Source organism: Anticarsia gemmatalis, chromosome 13, assembly GCF_050436995.1.
Source record: "Anticarsia gemmatalis isolate Benzon Research Colony breed Stoneville strain chromosome 13, ilAntGemm2 primary, whole genome shotgun sequence".
NCBI classification, from domain to species: domain Eukaryota; kingdom Metazoa; phylum Arthropoda; class Insecta; order Lepidoptera; family Erebidae; genus Anticarsia; species Anticarsia gemmatalis.
Window position 1 is genome coordinate 6,222,525 of NC_134757.1, and position 19,637 is coordinate 6,242,161.

Genomic DNA, 19,637 nt, shown 5'->3' on the forward strand with positions numbered 1-19,637 from the left:
ATTTAATCTACCCCTTCCGTTATTGTATTGAAATTACAAAGACCCTCGGGTACCTATTGTAAAAGAAATAATGTAGTCAGAAAACATTTCAATTTTGTTTTTAACTTTTTGTACATATATTTTAAAATAAACTCATTCATGGAACTTGTGCTTAAACATACTTAAAGTTTGTCATCCAAGTGGCTTTTAATCAGCCTTTGAAGAGTCGCCGCTTAATTTGTAAAGTGTCAAAATAAACAGATTGATTAAATTATGTACAAAGGTTGGTACAGACGTTGAGGTGAGTGGATTCATTAGTCCACGTGACTTGCAGTGTAAAAGTGAGTGTCACCGGCCACCGGCCACTCCCGGCGGTGCGGCGCGGGCGGCCGGCAGACCGATGGGTGACCGCGTCGCCGCACAGGCCCGCCCCCACGGTTTTACTGCTTTTAAAATACAACCCGGATTCACCGGCTCCATTACACTAATTACGTTTCGAATTTAGAACGCTCATGTTTATTTATATTGTTTGTTTTGTTCAAACTTTATTACTCTTATAAAATTTTAAAGTGTCCAAATTGACTCATTTCGGTTAAGTCACTAATAAAACATGTGGTTGTTAATTGACTTAAAATCGACTAATTAATAATATCTTAAGTTTTAATTATGCTATAAAACAGAAATTAACCCACTACCGTGTGTTGGTTATTAATTCTCTCTTATCAGATTTCACTTGAAACTAGTTTTATGAAAGTTTTTGTAGCACGAATGTTCTTTGTGGGTGATATTGTTAGGTGGGTCCCCCGGTGATATTTTGTAGTTGTTGTTTAAGTACTTTACATTTGCGTAGTGTAGCTTGTTGCTCGTCTTATCTCTGTAATATGATCGTAAAGAGTTATTACGACTGTGAACTAGTTACAGTCGGTGTAGGTGCTGCGTGCACTTAATATTAACGGTATCTGCTAAACACACAGGGGGTATCTCCGAGCTCATCGACGATAACACTGCAATAAAGTCGGGCCCTCATCACACTATTTCGTAATTGGATCGTAAACTTCTGTAAAATTATTACCTGTCTTTTACTATCCCTCTTTCATGACCGTTTTATTTGCCTACTGGCAACATTACCTCAACAATCGTAGATTTGAAAAGCATCGAGTTCCTGGACGACATTTTATTGCATGTAAATTTGTTGTAAAACTTATTCTACAAATGTTATTGTGTTTACATAACCGCGTTCCGCTCAATGTTGGATAATGTTGAAATTTTATTTTGAACATTCTTTTCTTTACGTCCAAATTATAAGCAATAAAATGTCACCATATTTTTCAAGTTAATATCTTTTAAAATATTTTATCAGTTTGTGTGAGCGTAGACGATTTGGTCCGCCGCTATCTTTCAACGTGGCCCCATTTACATGGTATTCTTCTCAAACGTATCTTGTAAAGATTGTGCTATATGTTTGGACATGTTTATATTGCTGCAGTATTGGGTATCGGACTCAAACACGTGGGACCTAAAGCGGAGCTTATTGAACTGTTTTAAAGATATTGCATTTTGTGTAAGGTAACAAGTTCACTGAACATTGCTGGACAGTCGTTACGCGCTCAACGGATCTGTGTATATACACTAGGTTATTATTTAAGGAACTAAAATCATCCTATCCTATACCGGCAAAAATGTTATTTAAGACTCGATTCTGTACTTACATTTATTGCATTAATAAAATTTGTTTACAAGTATAACTTATGAGCACTGTTGGATATTGTACGTAATATTACATAACATGATTAAAAGCTCCATTAAAATAAAAAAGAAATATACAGTCAATATTTTTAAAAGCCCTATCAATAAACACGACATATGATATCAGTTGCACCAAAAACTCCAAATACGGTGCATGACAAAACACTGTTATCTCAACTGCAGTCATTCGATATATTATCACTGCAGGCGGCTGATTGAAGCCAAAGGTCGTCCGAATACGTAACAAGTCGCGTATCTGACGATAACACTATCAAATTGAATACAACCAGTTATATCAGACGCATGAATCATTTTTAAAGCTCTCGATTTACGTATCGCGATGATAAGGTAATGAAAAAGCGTTCTTTTAAATATTTTTTCGATTACATGTCTGCATAATCAGCAAATGAGTTATTGGAAAACCTGTACCAGATTGTTAGCTTTAGGTAAATTAAAGCAAAAAGATCTGATTGTTTCCTCATAAAACTCCTGCGTATCCTAAAATCGTATATTAAAATGTGAATTCTAACTTAAATTTATTTATTTAAAATAAAATAACAATTATTCATTTAAAATTACTTATTTGGGTGGAATGTCTTACAACAAAATTTACCGAAAATTAGTAGCTAAAGGACTAACTAATAATTCCAGTGATGCTAGAATAATTGCGCAATGCACTATCATTTATTAAGTAATATAGACAGAGTGACATTACACATAAACTGTAAATCCAACTAGTTTACATAAACAGCACGTAAAATGCTGAGCTTCATCCCTCGTAGTTTAGCCGCTACAATAACATAAGGTGCTATCACTCAGCGCTTTAAGCTAGTCCACAATTTCACATTCAGTCTGCAAACTAATTTATTCGGTGCCACTCCATACTTCGCCACTACACTGTTTCTACTCCAACACTAAAATTAATAACGTCGTGAAAACTCGTGAGATATGAAACTATGCATGTGTATTTAAAACAAAAATACAACGCTTGCAATCTATGCGCCGCTATGGTTTCAGTATCTTGTTATTTCTCAGTTTAATTTAAATATGTAAATTTTATTAGGCATAATACAGACTGAGGACTCTTGAATTGCAAATGAATGTGACATTACGTTTTATAGGCTGGTAGCCAATTCGCCGGCTCGTTTCCTTGGAGCTGACGGCAAATTTTCACTTAGAAATGCCCTCGAATTTAGTGGCACTTCATCGGTTACACATTTAACCAATCATAATCTGATTAAAGTAAACTTTTATGTCAATATTCTGGAAATTTCATCCAAGTTAAATGTAAAACGTGCGAGCGACTATTATCCGGTTATACCGAGCAAGTAATTTGGTTCCGTGCTGTAATTTACGATAGCCCGAGTATGTGAATACCCCTGGAAGAATAGACAATTAGATTTCAACAATACTGATTGTACAGTTTTCGAATTAAGTTCCCAACATCAGTTGCCAGCGGAACGTAAAAGCTTTAATTAAATAGTTTAATTTATTCGATAACTTAAGAATCTAGATAAATGTGTGTAATTATTTCAATTGTCTGATACTGATATTGTATTAGCTTCTGTCTGTTTGTGTTTCGCATATTTTGAGTACAAATAGACGAGAGCTCATCATTTCCCAGGAGTATCGTTCCAAAAAGCGGGTTACGATTTCAACAGAATGTGTTACATTGTATTCCACTGGTTTATATTGTCAAGTCGATTATTTTCGCGGAAATCATTACGTTGGGGAACTTGTTTTACCAAATTTTCATTCGTATTAATGACCTAAGTACATTAATTTACTTAAAGCTTTAGGCTATAATTACGTGGAACTAACGACACGTAAGTTCGATGAGAGTATTTTCCTGTTCATAGAATACGTTTTCAAAGACCTCACAATCGTTCCTTCGACAGATAAATAATAAAAATCGAATAATTCAAAGCTCCCGATAATCGTGTGAACGTTTCCCCAATACATATTTAATGTTAAAGATGAAAGACAGATTTTGTAAAGCTTAATTCCGTCGTTCAACGGAAATATTTTCCCTTTCGTATAAAATGATCCCGACACAAATCCTTAAAAATGTGTTATTGGGAGCCACGGGTACGGCAATATTGAAGGTAGTCACGTGTCGCCTCCTTGCGTCCCACCTTAGGAAAATCTCCACGGTAAAATAAATGGACGATTTCATAATCTGTGACGTTACATAAAGTTCTATTTCCAAAAACTATTTGTGAGGTAAAATCATGGAGATTGGTAACACCTTGTATTGAAATCTTGCATGTAGTTCTTAGTAAGGTATTAGAAAATAAATACTTCCTTGCTAGATATGTAAGAAAGATTTCCCTGTATTTGTAACAATAGGGTCCATGTGTTTAATAATGAAAATTTTTAGTCTAGATTATTATATACCTAAGATTGGTTTTGTTTCTTTTGATTATTTGCCATGATTCCCATTCCATTGGTATGGGTAAACGATATCAGTATCGAAACCACAAAGCAAAATAAAAATAAATCGAAACTCCATTACGCAAGTTTAAGTAATTTCCCTGCGGATTGTGAGTACGTTCAACTGTTTTGATATCATTGAAGCCAAACAACGTGCCGAGTACAAAGATCTCATTTGCTTACTTTAATGTTAATATATTCTACGGTTAGGTACCATGTAAACTTTGCTCTTAGCTCCCCTTTCTGTAAGATGTTTGTGTTGCCCACGATGTATGAATATTTACATTTTATCTACGTATAACTGACTTTATGTGATTAAATATTCTAACGAATGCAACCGCCTCTTCTCATAATATTAAGCGTTCTTCGATAAAATAGCTGTAGTAGATATCACAAGCAAAAGGTTCAATTTGCACATATTACTAAAATACTAAAATGATAGCCCTTTCACGCACCCTTACGTTTCTGTTGGAATCGTTTAACCCGTTCTATACTTATCAAACCTTTCCAAGCCTTCATATACATTTAACAGGATAAAATATACGTATACTATATCCCAAACACATTCAAAATTATACAGAATTCTATATTCATTCATGTTCAAATTCTATACGCTTTAAAACATATAAATTAGAACCTTTTTCCGTGGGCGTTTATCCCGCTGTGTATCTAAGTTACGGGATCAATCTCAAACAAAACACCGACTTAAATCAACTTAAACAAACATTTGAATATAGAGTTTAATAAAATAATAATTACACACCCAATTTCGTTGAACAAATAGCATAGCTTTTCTTACATGTTGAGGTTGCGTCGAGTCGAGCACGTCCCTAATTTCGGTTGTAAAGCGTGTATAAACTGTTAAGGGAAAATTGTTAAGACGGAGTGAGCCTATTCGTTTGTGATGTGTTCTTAGCTTTACTGAATTTTAACGACCCTTCGCGACCTGGCGACGGGTATTCCGTTCGTGGAATCAACTACGCACCCAGACATCAAATTCTGTTAAAACTTTTGCGCGCTCGATTAGCGAACGCCCCGAGGTGTATGATTTCAAATTCAAATTTTGTTCTATCGCTACAACGCGCAACGGTGTAAATTTACATCCGCGTGTGTTGCCAGTATTTTATTGCTCTATCTTGTTGTTTGTTTCTTGATATGTGGAGCTTGTCAGTAGTTGTTCTGCGTGTATGTTACTCGTACAATAAGTTGTCAATATTTTGTATTCAAAGTACAATATGTAATATTCACATGGCATTATAATACAGACATGTATATATTATTATCTCGTATTGAACCGGGAAGATTGGAAACACCGAACAATACTCACATTAATTCTGTGAGATTGGTTTTCCTGCTATTTCAATAAACATTTTACTATCCGTCTTCACAATTATTTCTAAGGTATCACTGAGAGGAAATTAAAATTGCTTCGATTCCTGGAAATATTCAAACCTATATAGTTTGCGTAATTACTACTGTGGAGTATTTATTGAGGAAGAGCCATTATTTTCCAATGCAGATATTATATGGAAACTAAAAATATTCAAAGAAAGATACACCGACTTAATCTGCGGAAGTACTGTAACTCTCTTAAAGGTTGTATTAGTAGTCAAATAAACTCTGAATGGTTACGTCTGCAGAGATATTTTCGCACATTTTATTAACTACTTTCTTAGCAATAAAACGTTGAGATCTCCTCAAAGGGCACTTAAACCGTTCTGCGTTGAGTGTCGCATAAAACGGCCGATAGGCACCGGAATTAACTCTTCTCTATAACATTTGTAAGTAATAGTTTCTCGGGCTGAGCCCCAGTCTCTCTAATTACATTTTGTAAGTGAGTTTAACGCCGTGATATGGTTACTATCGCGCTAACTCCATAAAGTAGGGGAATAAGTGAAACCTACTCATTTATAGAGGTGGGTAATAGCTATAAATAAGGAAGAGAACTAAACTCTACGAGGTTGAATTTTACGCACAACAGTAATGGTTAGTTAGGGTTATTTAATGCTGCACTTATTTGATTCTTAGGAAGTGTTATATACTAAGAGTTTTTAAGGACATACTTAAGAAATCCAATAGAGCTATTTACTTTATTATTGAACTCATTCGAATCCGATTCTTGCTTATCTCGGCTTTCGTTCATTTTAGCTTTTGACTAAACATTTTATTTGTCATTTATTTCTCGAATTCCGGCACTCGGTGAAAGGGACATAAAATAAACAAAATTGTCGCGAAAAAGGCAGGGCTCATTTTGGATTCAAATCTGTGAACGTCGACGTTCAGTGTAATGTGCTTCTTATGTGTGTTGTAAAGTGCTCAACTTTGTACGCTTATACCCGTATGTGTTACTCATATTCACACTTCCAACAAGTTTTTATTGTTAGTACTTTATATGTAACTGACTATTTTTAATTCGGTTGAGACTTTTTCCGTCATTACCGACTTTATAAGTAACGTTGATAATTTACTGTCTAATAAATATCGTATAAGGTTTGATTAGCTATACAGTGTTTTGTTACTTTCACTCACGTTTGAAACTGCATGCAAGTGAAAAAGACTTAACTACTGTGTAACTAATACTGTTATTGTGTTACTGTGTAAGCAAACACTACGTTTATTAGTAAGACAGTAGGAGTAAGTTTAAATTACTTTTATATTTTACTTATATACTTGATTAATTTACGGTTATGCACGCCCATACCACGCGAGGTTAAAATTGCGTACGAACTAAACTGCATAGTTTCGTCGCACATTTCAATATCACACCATTAATTCCAAACATTTATCCCACTACATATCATAATGACGTAACCGACAACTATGAATAATAGAGCCTATTAAGTCGGAGCATAGGTTACTTGCGAACAAATGAGCAACGCAAATGTTGACTGTGTAGTGTACTTAGTACACACAAAATGAAATTATGCGGTCCGTTTACATCGCTCCAGTCTGAAACTGTTATATTAAAATCATATTCCTTTTGTAGTAGTTTGTTCTTTCGCAAATTAGTTGAGAATGCTAACCTTACTTATATTAGAAACTAGCTGACCCGCGCAACTTCGCTTGCGTCAGCTAAGAGAATGGGTCAAAATTTTCCCCGTTTTTGTAACATTTTTCGTTGCTACTCCGCTCCTAATGACCGTAGCGTGATGTTATATAGCCTATAGCCTTTCTCGATAAATGGGCTATCTAACACTGAAAGAATTTTTCAAATCGGACCGGTAGTTCCTGAGATTAGCGCGTTCAAACAAACAAACAAACAAACAAACGAACAATCAAACAAACAAACTCTTCAGCTTTATAATATTAGTATAGATACCAAAATTTGAGTAGGTACTCGTATGTTTGTTACACTGTCTCGTAAAAACGAGTTTACTTTTCACCCCGGGAAACCTACTCACGAGGACGAAGTAGCATTCAAAAGCTAGTTATTTTATATATTTCCCTACTATGTATATTAATTTGTTGTTGTTTATTAAGATTTGTTAGTGAAAGGATTTTTGTTTAATGTTATTTGTGTGATATAGTGTGTGTCATCAAATATGTCGCAAAAAATCGACCTTTGTAAAACATCTTTAGATAAGTATCAGTTAGCTTCACAATAGGAATGTAGGCAGATGTTTATTTAATTCATACTACACACTTTATCTACTAAATAATCTTTTCGTAAGTGCTAGAAGTGAATGTTATATTTTTCATATTTTCTCGCAGAATATGATACTTTACTACCAATTCTTTTACAAAGGAAATAATAGCCAATTTTAAACAAAGAAAACCAATTTCTATACGAAAGCCAAAGCCACAGGCAACATTTTTATAAAAAAATAATTCAATTATTAAAAAAATGGAGCAAAGATTATCTCATTGTTAAATAAACAGGCTAATTATTTTACAACCTTCGTTATTCCACTTTAGGTTTACCACAGAATTGTTTATGACCTTATTGTCTTCGGCGCGGTTGAATTAAAATTAAAATGCTAATTAGCCACATGTTGCTGAGCTTGTTATAGTATCCAATTAATTACGTACTTATGCGCTTCTGCGATAATATTTTGAAGAAAAGCTTTCATATTTGAGTTAAGTATTACAATGTTTTTTCAGCCTTGGAAAACAAAATCTAGGCTAGTAGACTCGCTAACCTTTTGTTTCCTCGTTCGGGGACTCATGCCCAGCAGTGGGACAGTTTATAGAAATAGAGAAAAAACCTATTGTGATCATACGACAATGTAAGTAACGTGATAAGTAAAACGACAATGTGGTCAGGCTATGGATGGGGGACATACAAAACACATTTAACGATCTAGATACTGTTCAACGCCATTTGAAGCTCATCGTCACACGTAGTTAAGACAGTGCCTGTGAATATCGTTTACCTAGTTTAAACGACTTCTCAATATTTAAAAAGTGTCTGTGATATACGGACAAACGGACAGACATACAGACAGACATGACGAATTTATAAGGGTTCCGTTTGTTGCTATGGAACTCTAAAAACCAAAGATTGAAGACTAGAGCTAAGTTAATATAAAGTATGTGTGTTCATTATAAAAAAGTCGTATTATATTCCCACGAAATAGAACGTGTTCTATCAATCGCACATAATCAAATTGGGCGAGACATCTGCTTTATCGATAAGAAAACATAAGAAAGCTATATACGACTTACGATAACAATAACAGAAATGTACTGATAACTATAACGATAACTTTAAATTTTTATATGCAGTGATGATTATTAGGGCTTATTGACAGTAATAAGAATGATTCTGAATAATCAAATCTGTACTGTAAGGCTGAAGATGTTCTGATTTGTTATTTGAAAATATGTCCTCTCTGACATACATCGTTTAATCGCTAATGATAGCTTATCATTTAGTTTTTACAGTGGTAATTACATACATAATGTCACTTTTTTACATTGAGGTAAATTGGGTACAAAGAACGCCACTTGCTTTGATCCTAATAAGCTTCTTATGGCTAATTATAAAAAAAAGAAAAAAAACTTTTTACAAAACACACTAAACTTTGAGCTGCTATCGAGAAAATTTTAAAACTATCAGCCCCCTTACGCACTAGCGGTTAACCGCGGGAGCGGCTAGCCGCGCGGTTATAGTTTAAGCCCCCTTACGCACTAGCGGTTAACCGCGGGAGCGGCTAGCCGCGCGGATAGGGACCTTACGCACTAGCGGTTGGCCGCTAGGCGGTTAGACTCGAGCGGTCCAACCGCTTAACGCGGTTTCGTCGCGGTTAGCCGCCATAGCGGTCAGCCGCGATGAAACCGCGTTAAGCGGTTGGACCGCTCGAAGGCGCGTGGCTCATAAACTAAATGGACGCCGTCGAGATAGCTTGTGTTATTTATATTTACTCCCGAAAACAACGAAAGAAAAATAAAAAAAGATACTGGATTCATCCTTTACTAGAAACACGCAACGTTTTGTTTTCAAGAACTGAAGAAGCACCAAGATAAATTTTTCGGCTATGTTAGAATGAGTGTTTCGTCATTTGAAGAACTACTAACAGTTTTATATGACAGCATCAAAGGACAAGATACTAAATTTCGTGACTGTATCTAACCCGAAGAGAAATTTAAATTTAAATCTCTATTCTTATAAACTGCTCCTTCACAATTCCAAATAGCTTCTCGTTGTTGAATTTCAACAATGAATTTCTCTGTGTCGAAGTTCATGGCTGCGCAACTGAAAATACGTGCATACTTCACCGGCGGCTCGCCGCAAACTAACCGCCATGCGCCAGTGCGTATACACAAGATGGCGGCTAGCCGCGAAGCGGGCCGCGACACTCCATTCAACCGCCGCGGTTGAAATTTTGTGGCGGTTTAGTGCGTACAATCATAAGCGGTTGCATATTAAACTGGAAAAGCGGCTAACCGCGCGGCTAGCCGCTTCCGCGGTTAACCGCTAGTGCGTAAGGGGGCTTATACTTTAATATACAACCGCCTGTGAACCGCAACATAACCGCCAACAATTTTGTCAGGCAACTGTAACCGCGCGGCTAGCCGCTCCCGCGGTTAACCGCTAGTGCGTAAGGGGGCTAATATACAACCGCCTGTGAACCGCAACATAACCGCCAACAATTTTGTCAGGCAGTTGCAACCGCGCGGCTAGCCGCTCCCGCGGTTAACCGCTAGTGCGTAAGGGGGCTCATTCTCAAGAATGTCAATCCACCTATAAGTACTTATCTGCCTTTTTACCCGAATATATAGAAAATATCTCTATCAGTAAGTAAATCAATAACTTCGGTACTACAACTTGCATTACACACAACGCTCCATTCTCCCATAATAGTCTATTCCATTCACAACAAAATTGATAAAATCATTCCACTAAACTCACAACCACCACTTACTTCACGCTCAATCAAACATTAACTCATGTAATTCAAAATAATTACGTCACAATGGCGGTCCGTGTACGCGGCACTAACTGCCCTCGGTCAATCATAGCATATAGTTTACTTGTGACAAATTAAAACGTGACAAGCTTTCATTAGGTTCAGTTATTGAGTCATAGTACTTCACACTCGATTGTACTTGATAATGTGGCTTGGACAAATGCGTATGGTCTCATGTTAGATACAAATAAAATGTGTATTGTGTAAGTAACTATTAAGATTGGTGCTTAAGTATATGTGTGTTTATGAAGCCTAAAATTTGTATTGAAAACATAATTTTAATGCAGACAATTACTGAACTCTTAAAGTTACAATTTGATAAAACTATAGGTTTGCTAAATCATGTATCTCTCGGGTAATGTTTTGATTTTGTGGACGAAACACAATTTTTTAATATTACTTATAACTATCAACAATTTTTTTACCACTTTCGGCTATTATCCTGCTAACTGTCGACGAATATTGTTTGAAAACTTCATCAGCGCCCCTAGCGGGTGACGTGGAAACTTAATTTTAACTACACCATGACTTCTAGCGACTGAAGACTAGGGACTGACGACTGACTGTAGTAAACAGCGTCACTTTCCTAAAAAATCGAAATCCATTCTTAACAGTCTATGAAGCAGTCAACAGCAGGCTCTCTACCTAAATTAATAATGAAACAGGAAAGTGGCTTGAGAACTACGGGAGCCGATATTTTAACACTCTTACTGAGAGGATCCTGCATAAATTAACGAAGATTATGCAGGAAAAGGGGATTTTTTAAGAAATTTGTTTTTTCAAATTTGATGGTAGCGTGATCTCGAGGGGGTTCAAAAATGAAAAGTACATTAGAAAATCTTTCAATATTAAAAAAGGGCTAGCCTTTAATACTCTCATGATGTTGATAAAAACAGTCACTTCATAGGAAAGTTATAAAACGAGTTGATTTATTGCTCATGATGAGACAACTTGTCACATTAGATAGCCTATTCGGAGCTTTTACTACATTAGTGCTACATTGTCTTCAAATTGCTTTTAATCTTGTAAAACACGATTTTACATTGATCATTTACGAATTACATAAAGAGTGATGAATTTCTTATCACTACGATGTATCAAATTTAAATTTCATTAGGGTACAACGATATACCCACTCAAGATCGAAGGGGTTTCATCGACAATAATTATATTTATTAGAACTAGATTCTGGGCTTCTTTTAAGTTAGGGGTTTTTGTATCAAGCATATACATTATACATAGACGATTATTACAACAAGGCATACGGATTTCAAATAATGATTAAATTATATTCTGTGAATGATAAATTACACCTAATTGTTCATTAGAAACTAAAAAGTAATCAGCATAATAATATTACACTATACCGTAGTCATGATAATAAAATAACCAAATTACAGTCCCACATGCGTTCTTATCTCCCAAGCTTATGCGTGACAAATACCATTCCAAACATCAAATAATCAACGATTTCACTAAAATATGTAACACGACACTGTACAGAGTGAAAAAACTGTCGGATACCAATTACTATCGCGACGGCCACATGTGTCCGCGGCACAAAAAACCTATTATTTATAATGGTGGCTAGTGTGGGGTGCATAGAAAATGAAAACACTTATTATTTTATCGCCTCATGATGGATGATGATTACTGTAATGCCGCGAAATTGTAGTGTTAGTAATGTTCCTGTCTTGTGCTTATTTGATTTTAATGTCGAATGTCCCATTTAGCTAGTAGGATTTGTTTAAAATGTTAGGTAAATAGCGTCGATTCCGTCGATTTTACAGCGATAATATGGCGCCATAGAAAATTAATGTGCTAGTCGTCACCGTCTAGGCTTTACAACTTCGGGTCTGGGAGGTCCGGCCCTGAATACTTATTCATGATTCTATTTTTGACTCTTTCCTCCAGTTTCTCACGAAAAGTATTATTTAGGTTATTGTCTATTGTTGGTAAGTATAGTTCAATTCGCACTATTTTTTCATAATGTTCATACCGAAGAACAATTAAATACGCTTTTTCTATTCAATGAAAAGGGTATAGAGTCCATTAAATCCCTTGTCACCATGACCCTTTCAAAGGATTTATGACGAAAACGTTTTTTCTTTTCTAAAACTATGTTTAACAATAAAGTTATTTCAATAGCATGACGACTTTAAGCTCTCATCATAATCCTTTAAATTAATGTTAGCAATTAGTGTCAGTTTGTATAATAATAAATTTCATTGCAATTACGACGCTATTATGTACATCGCATGATTTTTTAACCCTCGCAACTCGTAATATATTCTTAAGCTCAACGCGAGGGGAAAGCAGAGGGGACAAAAAATTGTGCTTTTATCACGCAGCGTATGAGAACGCAATGGAAATTTATCGCACCGTTACTAAATTTATTCCAAATCGACAGTTGAATTTATTATACAATATTGATCAATACATTAAGCGGTCGATAAATTATTTGATTAGGGAAAAATACACAGTATCGGATTATGTTGTTTCTACGCGTATCAAAAGATTTTGTCTTTCGGTTGACACAAAATTGTCTCGTCCGAAATTGCGATAGGGCGAAAGTTTGGTCATAGAACGTTACGAGGCGTACCAGAAATCCCGGAGCGATCTGATGGCGGGCGTAACAAATTATGTCGGCGGCGGACGGTCAACGGGCGCTTTACGAGCCGCTTCCCAGCTCTGATGATGATTTAGATGCAAGGAATATCGGCCGGAAGCGACGCGATAACCGCGGGGCCGTGTTACCATGGCAACGTCGCGCGTCGTCGTAGGGCGCCCGCGTCCCGACGCCCGCCCTTGCCACACTAGTTCACGGACACTTATCGTTATAGTAATAAATTGGTCTGGAATTCATGCAATAACACGAGGGAGACGCAATAAAAATGTTGATTTTGCATTTTTATTATATTTTCTGTATTGCGATATATCTTGGAACTTTAGATACGGCTGTCAGTGCAAGTATTAAATATTACTGAGGAATCACTGGCAGATATTTTTGTTATTATTTATATTAGGTAGAATTTAATCGCAATACTTAAATTTATTTTTTTCACGTAAGCACATACTTAAATATGTTTCCATTTGTATAATACAAAAAATACACATTACCTTTGTAAGTCGTAACTTTCTAGAGAAAATTACTCTGTCACCGTCATAATAAGCCACGAGCGAACAAAGGTTCTAAAAATCCGCTATATAAAATGTAAACACGGCGCAAAGTCCCCGATTTATTACCCGGCGACTGATGATGATATATCGACGTCGGCTGCTGTGTTGATCGTCACTTACCCTACCCTTATCACGCAGCATGTAATTTCGGATTCATTGCCCTCGGCCCCGCCGGCGGCGGCCCGTGACTTTTTATTAAAAAGAAAACATTTCATATTTATGTCAAATGTACCGTGAAATAATAAAATATTTCTTTCTTTTACAGGTACTAATTGGAAATGAGAGGATGAGCCATGGAATCACGCAGCGCGCCGCCAAGCCCCGACGAGCCGGGGGAGGCGGTGTACGACAATCGTTGTGGTCGTTACCCACACCCTCCAACGCTTCAGAGGACTTTTGCCAGCTGTCGGGAAACGACAAGGCCCCGTCCGCATCACCGACACGCCGCTTCGGAGCCAGCCAGGCCCGACGATCGGGTACTCACGACGGCCGAAGTCCACGATTATCCGTCATCGGAGTCCGGCATCGCAGCCGACTGCCATCCCCATACCAGTAATGCAGACGACAGCCCATCGTACGACCGCTCAGACTACGAAGGGAATTCTAGCTACAGTCTGAGGCATACACCAGACTATCACCATACCCTCGACTGTAGTAAACATCGACCAATCGATTATAATCGAAGTCATACGCCTGATTATAATCATGGACACGGATCAGACTGTGATCGCGCGCACGGGCGATCACAAACATCTCGACGGCCGCACAGGAAGCATAGACGGGAAGATGATGATGGCGCACAGTCGCTCGATGAACGCTGCGCTAGAGATCTTGATGAAATTCTGCCTGCGAGACTAGCTGCTGTAAATTTATCGAGGGAACCACCACCACAAACGTGGAACAGGAGTAACATTGCCGCTACGATGGAACGATTTGAGCCAGTTGATTACTCTTACGCTTACTACGACCACCACTTGTCGATGCCTTCGTCGTCACGAAAAGTAAATCGTCAGCGAGGAAGAGGTGGAATACCGCGAGACAGATCTTCTCGCCATAACTATGTGACGAGGTACGGCACTGAGGAAAATATTTACGAAGAAATTACGGACGGTTCAAGGACATGCCCAAAACATCGATATGTGCCGCGACAATCATTAGTTTCTTTAGATAGAAGTGTTGTCGAAGAGGAAGTTCGTCGTGTGGAATCGAGACACAAACGAATTTTAGGAGAACTTAATCTTAGTGTCGAGGCAATGCTCATGCCGGAATGTGAATCCCCCGATTCGGAGCGCGCGGAAGACAGAGACAATATCGAGGAATTGTTACGAGTTGGTCCGACGGACGAGCTACTTTCGCCGGCAAGTTGTAATCCACCAGACTTAGACAGTGGGTTTAGTGGCAGCAGTAGCGGGGCGAGTTATGTAGGTAGTTTGCGACGTAAACCGACGGGATCAGTGCCACACTTGCCCGCCGTTGCGTATGGCACTCGTGGGGCAGGCGTCAGAATTCTAGGTGCCGATGAGTGCGGACTGCGGTGCCCCAAAGACGTACCGTCACCACGCAGCTCTAGCTGTGGTGACGCTAAAGCAAGCGGGTTTTGGAATAAGAAAGCCTGGAAGAAGATCTCAGGTTTCTCTAGCTCCAACAGTATCAACAAAGCTGGATTGACTGGTAAGTTTTATTAGACTACTTCATAATTTTTTTCAGTCTTCTGCATGCCGATTCTTGAGTAGCTACTTTAGCTAGCTATTTTTATTACTATTTTAGCAAATAGCAATTTCATAACTTCTGTATTTAGCTCAAACTAAACTTTAAAACATTAAGCACATACTCGAAACATTCGTCATCGCTTAGGAAATTCCACGATACACAGCCTAGTATAAAACATAAATCTAGTACAGAAATGCATAAAGTATAAAGTTTCATTCTGCCATAAAACGTGAATGAATCCGAGCGGTATCAAGTCATGAAAACCCTGAGAGCATCATTTCTTTTTTTTTATTTCGCCCGCTTTCGTCCGCCCATAGGCGTTTTTCAGATGGACGCGCGCGCGTGGCTCTGTGTTTGTTGTTTTCATTTTGGTTTAGTTGTTTGTTTTGTTAACGGTGCGGCGTTTTGCATTGCAGGTCTGCTCGTTAGGTACACTTTCCGGCGTAAGTCCGGCTCGCAGGGCTCTCAGGGCAAGCGGCGTGCCGAGCCCGTCAAATGCGATGCGTGCCTCTCACAACGATGTTAGCCGCTATATGGTAAGGCTCCCCGCCAACACATTTGTCACTTTGCTGGCAGAAAGTACACTCCATGACGCCTCTAATTAGCTGCAATATGAGAGTAAACTAAACTACCTAACTTTCTACCAGTAACTACTAATCTAATTTATTTTTACCTCTTAATTGGCAAAAGCGCGTCCATTACAAAAATTCGTTTCTCACAGAGAAAATTCATGAGACCAATTTTTTTTTATTTTTGTTTTCATTTCACAATCATACACAGCACAATACAACACTAAACAATGTAATTTAAACAAACAAAACTACTTAAAATGATAAAGGTAAAACAGATAGAATCGGCCGGGTCAGAAACGATTAACAAAGTCGATACAAAGTTCCCTCATTAAGGTATCGCAGATATTACTTCTGCTAACTTCGACTTAAGATAAGTATTGTTCCGCAAGAGCCGAGACAATAGCGTGCGCTACCACTTAATTAAACCTCGTCGATACGATATAAACTATGAAACAAGCGGAAAGTTTCCGTTTAATCCTCCAAGACAAACGTTCGTTATAAAGAAGAGTTCGCTATTTAAAACCGCTCACATTTAATGTCTTGGTTGCAGATGACGCGTGTAGGCCAAGCAGAGCTAAATCCAGAACGACTACTATTCCATACAGGTTAATAATACTTCTATTACTAACTCGTTCATTCTTTTACTTCATCTTAAATACGTAGTAGTCATAACATTAATTAACCAAAAGGCAGTTAGCAACATTTCGTATAACGGGATCGTTTTCTTTTGTTGCAGCTACTCCAACGGAAAACTGGTGGTGCCGCTGGATTCCCTAGCACAGAGCTGAGGGGTCCGTCCCCCTCTCCATCCCCGCCTCCAACTCCTCGGAGGGACTCCTCAACATGAGAGGACAACGATAAACACGAAACTAGTGACTTGATACGACAGGGAGACTTTCGTCGCGTAGATCTATCGTGTTACATGAAACGTTTTAAGAAGAAACATTCCGTTTTACTCCAACAATGGATACCATTAAGTTGTCGACACCTCAGCGAGTCTCAAAGACAAACTGTCCAGGTGTATCTAGTGTAAATATAGTGAACAGACATTGAATTATTACTGTAGGAGAAACGAGGACAGTATACGTTGAAGTGATAGAAAAGCCTAAATTAATTATTTGTATTGTTATAACGATCGTTTCATAGAAACGTAATGACTACGTTGTTGTTACTTATCAATTTTTAGTAGTTAATAGGTACATGAAAAGGCTGATACAGTTGAATCAGATTTTGTACATGATAATGAAGCTGCCATGTTAGCTGAAGTTCTTCAGTTTTGTCTACCGATCCGATGTTTGTCGTTGAACTTTTATATATCTGGAATATTAGATAAATGTATTGAAATAAGTAGAATTTACTCAAATTGCTACACATTTTGGCCACAATATGGTGCTTAAATTATAATGTAACATCTCTCACGTTTTCTTTACAAATAATAATATTACTATCATCATGTACTATTAAACAAAGTTTCGTTATACCCGAGCTACAAAAATTCAAGGTCCAATATATTTATTTTTCTTGCAAAAAGAAAATGTACATTTTTATTTATAAAAATAAAAGTTACTCTCATTCGGTAAAATAATTGTTAATAATTGTTAGTAAATAGTTGTATATTATGTAAATACATGCGAAAAACATGGTGCACTATTTGGTTTATAATTTATGTAAATAGATATCAATTGTATACAGTCACAGTCGTAATGCTTTGATATTATTTTATATGCATTTATCGTACAGTTGAGTGATCTTGTAATAAGAAATTTAATAGCCGCAATTTATACGAATGTCAATGTTTTTATCTCACTTAATATAATAATATAAACGGCTTCTTAAATCAGCACGTGTCCTCGCGGTAACAGATTCATAAATAACATGTAAGTAGTGTTCAAACAACATTACGTTGGCTTAAAGTCAGTGATCCATTACATGAGGTGGACTGAAGGCAGGGCATCGTTTGTATTCGAGCCACTCGCTTGGCTCGAGGCACTCTCAAATGGAGCACCGGCTTTACCGGCACAGATTTGACATACGGGAATGACTATGCGTGCTGATTTACAAACATAAATAAAATCCAACCGCTTTCACCCCACGCCAGATGTTGTCGGTAATTTATCGTAATTTTGTATTATGGGAACATTTTTAAACGAATTGGTTTGTTAAACATCTCTTCCTGTGTTTTGCTTTTGGAAAATTTATACCAAAATTGCCCGACATTTAAATGTTACAATTTTAAGAGGAAATGTAAGCGACGTTTGAAACGCTTTTGTCATTAAGTTTTATTTATCTTTCATCAGTTTCTATAGACGGTGTACATAATGTAGTGATAATGTAAATTTTCTTTTGATCAGTCAGTGAAGGAGTCTGTCTTGTAACTATTATTATTCTAAGCTCGACTGATACGACGTAAAATAATCTCAATGTTACATGAAATAATATTTCTTTAATTGTCTGTAATTTAGTGATCGTGTTCAAGTCAAAAGAGATTTTTATTAAATAAATTACAAAAAGTAAATATTTTTTATTTTTCATGTGCCCCTTCCTCGAACGTAGCGATTTAGATGCATTAGACAACATGTTTGTTTCGTATGGAAGCGCATGAACATTTGCAAAACACGTAGGTACATTACATATGCCGTCACGACTCTCTCAAACACGACCTAATTTACCTATACGTTCAGTACCTCGCGTCCCGTTGTGAGACTTCCTTATTTTTATGATGTATTATGGGGATTGCTTATTCACGAGTCCGAGAGCTTTCATCACGGGAACAAACCCTAAAATTCACCATTCACCACAATACGCCTTCAATGAGTATAAAATTTCGCCCCGCACAGTGGGGAGGCTCGACTCCTTTGTGCCTCTCGACGGGTTAATTGTTTAATTGCCAATAAAAATAAAAAACAGAGCACACATCATACTCTTTGTTCGTACAAGCAGTATACAGCTGCTTGGAAAATAAAACGATGGTTTATTTAAAAGCTTTCAACGGTAGTAGCTATAGGAACCGACCTTTAAATGTGAATTAATTCTCAAAGTTATTTTAAGTCTGAAGTATGGCACCTGAACGAATTCGATGTCACCGAAGTTTCTAGTAAAATTAATTAATAGACGAGGTACGGATCGTTAATAACTAAAATAATTCCTAAAGCACTTGAATGTAAATTATATATTCCAGTCATAATCGACAAGGACTTCAATTTCATCGGTGTTATATTAAGAATCCATTGACTATGGTTCTGCTATTTCTAATATTCTAATACTTAACTTGTAAAAAAAGGCTAAGTTATTCTTGTTAATTTAATTATCTCTAACACAAAAGGTAATAAATTCTGTTACAGTTCATAGTAAATTGCTGGAAATAATTGATTAAACTACGCAGACTACTCGGTTTGGAATTTGAAACCAAATTGTTCTAGGTAAGTACTTATAAGAAACTATGGATACCAAATTGAGTATCTGCTGAGTTAACTTTGAATTATAACGATTGTATACCTACGTTTATTGATCTGAATAATGCCCGCATATTTCGAAATACAAAAAGTTAAACATCTAACAAAAATACTCAACGTAATCACATGACTCATAAAATATGAAAAGGGCTTAT

General features: G+C 37.0%; 1 protein-coding gene across 7 annotated transcripts in view; it reads left to right on the top strand.

The window, feature by feature from the left end:
- LOC142977849 (uncharacterized) overlaps positions 1–18,537 on the top strand; it is a 91,963-nt gene extending 73,426 nt beyond the window's left edge. For 4 of the 7 annotated variants that reach the window (XR_012959727.1, XR_012959729.1, XR_012959730.1 and 1 more), the window contains exons 4-7: positions 14,014–15,419; positions 15,875–15,994; positions 16,581–16,635; positions 16,767–18,537. Coding sequence is in view for 3 of the 7 variants with exons in the window: in XM_076121953.1 (XP_075978068.1) it covers positions 14,042–15,419; positions 15,875–15,984 (1,488 nt within the window). In the remaining 4 variants the exon portion in view is untranslated. The remainder of the gene's footprint in view (positions 1–14,013; positions 15,420–15,874; positions 15,995–16,580; positions 16,636–16,766) is intronic. The other 3 variants (XM_076121954.1, XM_076121953.1, XM_076121955.1) reach the window with 3 other exon arrangements.
- Positions 18,538–19,637: the final 1,100 nt, after the last annotated feature.